This window comes from Henckelia pumila, chromosome 4 (assembly GCF_033568475.1).
Source record: "Henckelia pumila isolate YLH828 chromosome 4, ASM3356847v2, whole genome shotgun sequence".
NCBI lineage: Eukaryota > Viridiplantae > Streptophyta > Magnoliopsida > Lamiales > Gesneriaceae > Henckelia > Henckelia pumila.
The window spans coordinates 178,867,692-178,876,618 of NC_133123.1; the positions used below are offsets into that span (position 1 = coordinate 178,867,692).

The 8,927-nt window shown below is 37.3% G+C and overlaps 1 protein-coding gene across 2 annotated transcripts in view; it reads left to right on the forward strand.

Annotated features, from left to right (window-relative positions):
- LOC140894531 (UDP-glucose:glycoprotein glucosyltransferase) overlaps positions 1 to 633 on the forward strand; it is a 38,976-nt gene extending 38,343 nt beyond the window's left edge. For both annotated transcript variants that reach the window (XM_073303057.1, XM_073303058.1), the window contains exon 37: positions 24 to 633. In XM_073303057.1, the coding sequence (XP_073159158.1) occupies positions 24 to 194 (171 nt within the window). In that variant the 3' untranslated portion in view covers positions 195 to 633. The remainder of the gene's footprint in view (positions 1 to 23) is intronic.
- Positions 634 to 8,927: the final 8,294 nt, after the last annotated feature.

Below are 8,927 nucleotides of genomic sequence, written 5' to 3' on the forward strand. Positions count from 1 at the left end.
TACCGAACTGTGTTTTCTTATAGGGAGCTAAAAGAATAGTTGCAGAATGGCCTGATCTTGATCTAGAAGCTCGACGCTTCACTGCCAAGATTTCAGGTGAAAACATTGAACCCCAAGAGCAACCTACGCCTCCTACACAAAGCATAAACGAAGCTTCCTCCTTCGAAGATCAGGAATCAAGGGCTGAACTGTGAGAACTCAAAATATTTTGATTCTTCAAGTAGCTGTATTTCTCCCCTATATTCATGAAGATCTCATTGGGAACTTAATCTCGAAATTTTTTTGGCACGTTCCTGAGGAAAAAACGAAGATAGAGTTTATCAGATCGTCATCCCTGGACTAAGGTCAACTGTTGCTGAAACTTATACATTGATCAAGAAAAGGATGTTAGTACATTGAGCCCTATTTTTCACAAATTTTGCCTTGAACCTTTCTAAACTTCTAGCCTTGATAGAAGGGGCATTAATTTAGATAGGAAATAGTTGAGGGAGGTGAAGGAGAAATACTGATCCAGTTGGTTAATTAGACCATTTTTATGTGGAAAACTATACTTAGTAGTTTATAATGTATGAATTTTGGGTTCAAAACTTTATATGGATCAACAACATTCAATGGTGAATATTGACCCCTTTAGAAGGATTTCAACTCACTTTTCCAATTCTTGAATTCGGTAAATCTAACTCGATGCTAACCATAATCGTCATCATACAAGATCCTCAAACACGCAGGTCGACCATGTCTCTCGTGTCCTTCATTTTTTGAATTATATATAAAAGAAAGGTTTATTATTATTATTATTATTATTATTATTATTATTATTATTATTATTATTATATAAATATCGAATTTATCTAAATGCAATATGTCTTCTTCAATTAATAATGTGACAAAACAAAGACAAATTTCCAGAATAGTAAATGGTCAATCCTCAAATTATGGTGTTGGAGAAATTGGCATCAATTGTGGTTCCATAATCATTTACAACACATCCCATTGTGATAGTGGGCATTTGTAGGAGTAAATTATATTGAAATTAGGCATGTTTGGAGACTAATATTGTAGTAGTCTGATTTTATTTTGCAATATTAATTTGGTTAAACATGTTTAGAATTAATTAAACATGATTAAGATTTTAATTATATCAAACGGACCAAGAAATCGGATCCAGAATGTCCAAAAATGGTTAATGGGCTTATTTGGGCTCGGGTGGTTCGAAAGGTCCGAACTCAATGCATAGTAGAGTTCGGAGGGTCCGAAAGGTTTTGGAAGGGGCGAAGGAGTTCGGAAGCACTGGAGAGATCGGAACATCCGAAGTATGATCGAAGATTCCGATCGTAGTTAGGCCATGCGCATTTTGACGTGTCATTGACGTTCGAACACGCAGCTGCAAACATGAGATCAGAACTTCCAAAGTAGGGATCGAAGCTTCCGATCGTGACAGTTCGGAACGTGACATGCATGCGAAGATTGGAACGTCCGTTCGGGAGTTCGGAGCATCCGATCTCCGTTTATAAATAGGGGGTCCGAACTTCAGATTATTGCACCAATTCAAAGCCTTCCTCTCGTTTCTTATACCATTTTAGGGGTTTTTAGCTATTTAGGCGTGGTCCGGGCCTTGGCGAGGCGTCTCCGGGGTCGTAGCGGAGTTGTGCCCAAGTTTTGGGGCTATCGACATCAGCAGGCTGACGACGGATGCAGGTATAGTCCGAGATCCCTATTAGTATTAGGGAGTATCTATTAGCTTAGTTAAGACTTTTAGAGCATTATGAGTAATGCATGGTTATCATGATTTGTAGTGATGGACTGTAGATGTTGGGACATCTAGGACAACTATTAAGGTACGAAAGTACTGTTTGAGATATCCTGACTGAGTATGCGTATATTATGTGTTGCTTTATTTATATGGCATGATTTTATCTGCATATATTATGTCACGTTATTATTTTCATGCATGATCATCTTGCGCCCGTATCCTTGTAATATCCTGTAGTAGGGAGGGCAAAAACCCACTGCCAGGAGTGGGGAGATCATGAGTGCGATGTCCGTCGAACCATGCGGTCCGAGCCCATGCTATAGGCTGGGGAGGGATGCGGTAGAAGGACGTGAGTCGTTACAAACATGCTAGCATTTAACATGTGATTGCAAAGAGTAAAACATGCTCGCATAGAATTAAGATAATCAAACAATGCATTAAGCTCATGCACAATGAATTTATGCGACTCAATCTACCCCGCTCCGCTTCTAATGTCGACTTAAGACAACTTAAGCTCTCATACCAAACAATGTGGAGACCCGGGTTGCTAATCAAATCTTAGGGCAATTAATAGTTGGACAAACTTTAACCATGTCTAAGAAATGAAGATTTTTTTTTTAAAGGTAGGGTGCGCTCGGGCAGCACTTTTCTACCGCTCGAGCGCGGCCAAAATACCCAACTCTCGGGTTGGGTTGTGCTCGAGCGGTGAAATGTTGCAGCTTGGGCGCTGCCTGGGCAGATTTATGCTCTGTTCTGCTACTTCATTTCTGAACCTGAAAAATCTATTTCCAGCAATCTCTTTTAAGTATAAAACATGCCCAAGTACTAATCATGATCACAAGTATTGTTACATACAAACTAGAAGCTTAAAGTTCATCAAAAGAGCCGACTATACAAGCTATTCAACAAGCTCTTTAACTTGTACAAGTGGTTGTGTTCTAACATGTTTAACAAACTATATAACATACAAGATCTTGCTAATAACCCGGTCACCACTTCTAAACTTCTCCCAAATCTCACGGCCTCCTATGACTCGGCCCTGAATCACCTGTTGCAATGCACACACAAAACAAAGCAACAGCCGGACAAACCGGTAAGTATAAAACTTAGTATGAAACAACGGAACACATAATGAAACATATATAGCAAGTTGCATGCATTTCAAATATAAAACACCATTAGAACATACAATGGCAACTGGCTAGGCTATAAAGGATCAAGGCTTAATATTCGACACGGTTTAGATATTAGAACGCATCACTCATCATCAGCTTCAAACTCGTCACTGATGTTATGACCGAAGTCGAAATATCAATGCTACAAACTCATCATTGATACTTGATATCGACGTTTATAACTCATCGACGATATTGTGGCAATGCTAAAAGGAATGTAGGGCTCAACATACATCCTAAGATGACACCATACACAATCATCTTACCATAGCCTAACAAGCATGCTATAATACTCAAGCAATACATATCCAAACATGTAAACATGTAATGCATAACAATGTGTGATTTAAGGGAATCGAGAAGTCGAACTCGTCTCAACAAAACATCCCCAACTTGATCGTCGTCGTATCATACCTTTTCTTAATAGCAAGCTAACTCAATCCACCAAATACAAGAGATATAAGATCTTATCTAAAATCTGCTCAAATACAATTCAATCCTCAAGATGTAGAACTCACAAACCTTGATCAACTACTTCCTGATTCGAAACTGAAGCTTCTCGAGTTCGACGTCCCTTGACTCAATCTGGAAATAGAACATTATTAGTCTAAAAACATCAGCAATCAACCCCAAACAAGCTCAGCTTTCTCATAAACATTCAAACCCAACCATTTACAAACCGGCAGCATATCGATACAAAATCGGAAATCGAACTTCAACTATGACAAGAGGCCAATCCAATCTATCTCAAGTATACCTCATAACAGAACAAAAACCATAAAAAACCAGCAAATTCAAAAGCATAATTTTTGAATAAAATATGGAAATTCATATCAATTCCCAACAACGTCCGTTCTTCGATCCGACTCAATATAGCCACATATACAAGCTCAAGAACGCATAACCATAATCGAATTCCAAATTCTCCCAACAACATAATTTCAAAACATGCTGGATCAAAGAGATACTTACATCACAAGGAAGATCTTGTTGTAAGGATTCCAAAACTATGCTCGGTTTTGAAATCGAACGGCCGGATCTTCCAAAATCAAAGTTTGAAAATGAAAATTAACTTGGGAAGAAAAGCTGCTGAAGGTCTTGACTTTGAGGCTGAGAAATCTGATAAATAATGGCACACATACACGTTTATATCATAAATGACAAGTGTCCCACTCAAAAACTCAATTTTGCATTTATCCCCTTAAATCTTGTATATTTTCAAATCGGTCCCTGAACAAGTTTGAAGCTTCTAATTAAATCCCTTAATTTAAGAACATTGGAATTTAAATCTCTAATTCCATAAATTCTCAAATTAAATATTTTTTGGGGCTTTACATGCGAGAATTCAACTCATTCGGTCTCGATCTACCCCGTTCACTTCTAATCAGTCCAAGATCTTATCGCTCTGATACAACTTAATGTGAGGACCTTGATTCTAATCATATAATCAAAATAAATCATTTTAAATAATCCACAGAGATTCTGGACAAAAGGTAATTTTTTTTAAGGCATGCACGGACCCCGTGCACCCTCCGTGCCCGGGTCCGTGCATTAACCTATAGCCAAGGGTTTGGAGACTACAAAATACACGGACCCCGTGCACCCTCCGTGCATGGGTCCGTGCGAAACTAATGCACTAAAAACCCTACTCTCTGTTTTATGCACGGACCCCGTGCACCCTCCGTGCCCGGGTCTGTTCCCAACATTTCACAATCGCAAAGTTTTTGCCTCGAACATTGTTCACATGGACCCATGCACGGATGCATGTTCGGGGTCCGTGCATGAACAAATTCCAACATTTAAAACAAGCAAAGGTACACGGAACCCTACACGGACGTAGGCACGGGGTCCGTGCCCTGTACATTTTTTGAAAAATAAAAGAACAGACAGCAGATCATGCAGTCCAAATCCAACCTCAAAATCCTCAAATCTCAACATACAACATACATAAATCCAATACATGATAGTTCTAAGTTGTACAAATATTTTAACTAGTAGAACATGCATCAATTCTAAGTTCTTCAATTCAAAATACAACAAGTACAAACGAGTTCGAATTCTAAAACCAAGTCCTCACTTCTATCATCACAATCCCATTCTAGTCATGCTGCCTTTGACTCGAACCTGTCCCACCTGTTGCCAAGAACACATACAAAGACAAGACAACAACCGGATAACTCCGGTGAAAATAACATTCCCAGTAAAAGAGACATAACAGACAATATAAACTAATATATCAAAACATGATATATCAACAACCAGACATGCAATTTCACGAAATATATCAACAACATGAATAACAATAACTCAATTCAAATGGAATAAAATGCAATGCATGTCATCAGGGTTCAAGATGATTAGATAATCAAAGGGAATTTCTTCTTTAATTGGGATCCCGAGGCCAAGATATATCACCACAACTTACCGACTCTCTCGATCGAGGTGCGGTATATATCGCTTTCTCTAGACTTTGAAGCATTTATAGAGAGTTAATCAGGTCATTGTAGTTAAACTCGCCTACCAATGCCCCTCTACTATAATCCCCAAATCGTCTAATTCAAACAGTGAACGAATCATTGGCTCAATATGAATGCATATGATAATCATAATACATTTAAGAAATTCAACTCAATGCATTTAATAAACCTAAACAGGTAATCATGCATGTATGTGATTTAGGGACTCGTGAATCAATCGAAACACAAGTTTTCATCCCTTATCCAATCGATATCGTCTTTTACCTCTTCTTTGATTTGACGTAGCTGAAATCCGGACAAGCTACAAGAACAAGAATTCTAATTAGAATCCATGCAATCGTAAGTCAACGATTAAAGTAAACTCTTTACCAATACTCGATCAAATCTTCAATGATTCGGATTCTACGAACTCTGAACTCCACGATCTTCAACCAAATCTGTATGGAGATATAAAAGAATCCAATATCAATCAATCCAACTCAATCAAATACCAAAACTCAATCAAACTCTCTAAAATCCAAAAATCTCAAACTGGCGGCATAACGGCTATATATTCGACTAACCGAAAATGCAAACATCAATATATCAATCCAATCAACTCATAACAACAATAATTCATCCAATTCAATCCAATTCCAACAAATCCCAAAACAACCATTTTCGAATTAAACTTCCAAAAATCATAACAAATCCGAACGACGTTCTTTTTCCGATTCGACTTTAAATATACGATCTATCCTAGCTCAAGAACGATATATCCAAAAATAATCAAATTCTAACGGCATCCAAAAATTTATATATAACCGATCGTAGAAAAACTTACGGTACAATGAAGCTCTCGCAGCCGTGATCGCGAATATACCTTCAGATTGGATTTTTAACGGACGGATCGAGCGGAATCTGAAAGCTCAAAAGTCTCGCTTTGCCCTTCAATGGAGGAAAGAACCGATGGGGAAGAAGAAAGAACGAAGGAGGAGAGGTCTAGTCATGCTATTAATAATTGACCAAGTCAATTTCTCAAAATTGCACTTTAGACCCTGAAATTTCCAAAAATTACAAATCAATCCCTGATCAACTAACAATTAAATCCTCTAATTTTCTAACCTCCGATTATTAATATTAATCTCCTATAATCTCTATTAGGCTAATTTTGGTGCGTTACATGTGTTGATTGTAGGGCTATAAATAACATTACCATCAAGTATAGACATCCTATTCCTAGACTAGATGATATGTTAGATGAATTGCATGGCTCTAGCATTTTTAGCAAGATTGATATTAAGAGTGGATATCATCATATTAGGTTGAGAGAGGGAGATGGAAAACTACATCCAAAACAAAGTACGGCTTATATGAATGGATGATTATGTCTTTTGGTTTAACTAATTCACCTAGTACTTTTATGCGTCTAATGAATCATTTTTTGCGTGCATACATTGGAAAATTTGTGGTGCTGTATTTTGATGATATATTGGTGTATATTAAAAACATGGATGATCATGTGGGGAATTTGAGAGTTGTATTAATCACATTACGTGCTGAAAATTTATATGCTAACCTGAAGAAATATGTGTTTTGTACAAACGAACTCGTATTTCTTGGTTTTGTTGTGAGTGCACAAGGTGTGAGAGTTGATGAAGAAAAGGTAAGCGCCATTCGATATTAGCCAACGCCTATGTTAATTGGTCAAGTTTGGAGTTTTCATGGGCTTGCGAGTTTTTATAAGAGGTTCGTGAAGGATTTTAGCACATTGGCGGCACCCATGACTGCAGTTATCAAGAAAATTGTTCCATTCCATTGGGGCGAGGAGCAAAAGAATTCTTTTAATATCATTAACTAAAGTTGATTAATTCTACTTTACTTGTTTTGCCTGATTTTACTAACACTTTTGAGATTGAATGTGATGCATCAGGTGTAGGAGTTGGAGGCATCTTGACGCAAGGGGGAAAGCAGTAACGTATTTCAGCGAGAAGTTGAGTGGAGCGTCATTGAATTATCCTACCTACGATAAGGAGTTTTATGCAATGGTGAGGGTACTCGAGACATGGCAACACTACTTGAGTCCAAAGGAGTTTGTGATTCATACGGATCATGAATCCTTGAAGAATCTCAAGGGGCAACAGAAATTGAATAAAAGACATGCCAAATGGGTAGCATTCGTGAAAACATTTCCTTATGTAATCAAGTACAAGTAAGGTAAGGAGAATGTGGTAGCGGATGCGTTGTCACGATGGTACATGCTCTTAAATATTCTAGATTCTAAATTTTTGGGGTTTGAACACGTTAAAGAGTTGTATGAGAGTGATGTTGATTTTGGTGAGATCTATGAGTCATGTATGCATGGTCCAAAGGATAAGTATTATATGCATGATGGCTATTTGTTTAAGAAAGATAAATTATGCATTCCTAAGACTTCAATTAGAGAATTATTTGTTAGGGAATCACATAGTGGTGGTCTAATGTGGCATTTTGGTGTGGCTAAAACATATCAAATTTTGCATGAACACTTTTATTGGCCATATATGAAGCATAATGTTTAGAAAATGTGTGAGCGGTGTGTGACTTGTAAGAAAGCAAAATCTAGATCAAAACCACATGGGTTATATACTCCACTTCCAGTACCTAGTGAACCGTGGGTAGATATTTCTATGGATTTGTTATTGGGTTACCGAGGTCTAAGAAGGGGAGAGATTTTATTTATGTAGTGGTTGATAGGTTCTCTAAAATGGCACATTTTATTGCATGTCAAAAATCAGATGATGCTTTGCATGTTGCAGATTTGTTCTTTAATGAAATTTTGAGATTGCATGCATGCCTAGAAGTATTGTTTCTGATAGGGATACTCGATTTTTGAGTTACTTTTGGAAAACATTGTGGTGTAAACTTGGAACTATGTTGTTATTTTCTACTAGTTTTCATTCTCAAACTGATGGAAAAACCGAGGTAATTAATAGGACTTTAGGGACATTGTTACGCTCTATCATTAAAAAAAACTTGAAAAATTGGGAAGATTGTTTGTTATTTATTGATTTTTCTTATAATCGTAGTGTACATTCTACTACGAGTTATTCTCCATTTGAAATTGTTTTTGGTTTTAACCCATTAACTTCGTTGGATTTAATGTCTTTACCTATGAGTGAAAGGGTTAATATGGATAGGAAGAAGAAAGCTGAATTTTTGAGGAGCTTGCATGAGAAAGTACGTGAAAATATAGAGAAAAAGAATTTGCAGTATACTAAGCAAGTGAACAAGGGAAGAAAGAAGATTGTGTTTAAACCAGGTGATTGGGTTTGGTTGCACTTAAGAAAAGAGCGTTTTCCGAAGAAGAGACGTTCAAAGTTGTTACCTCGAGGAGATAGTCCTTTTCAAGTCGTGGAGCGAATCAACTACAATGCCTACAAACTAGATTTTTCATGTGAGTATAATGTAAGTACTACATTTAATGTTTCTGACTTATCTTTGTTTGATAGGAGATGAACGAGATTTGAGGACAAATCCTTTTCAATAAGGGGAGGATGATGT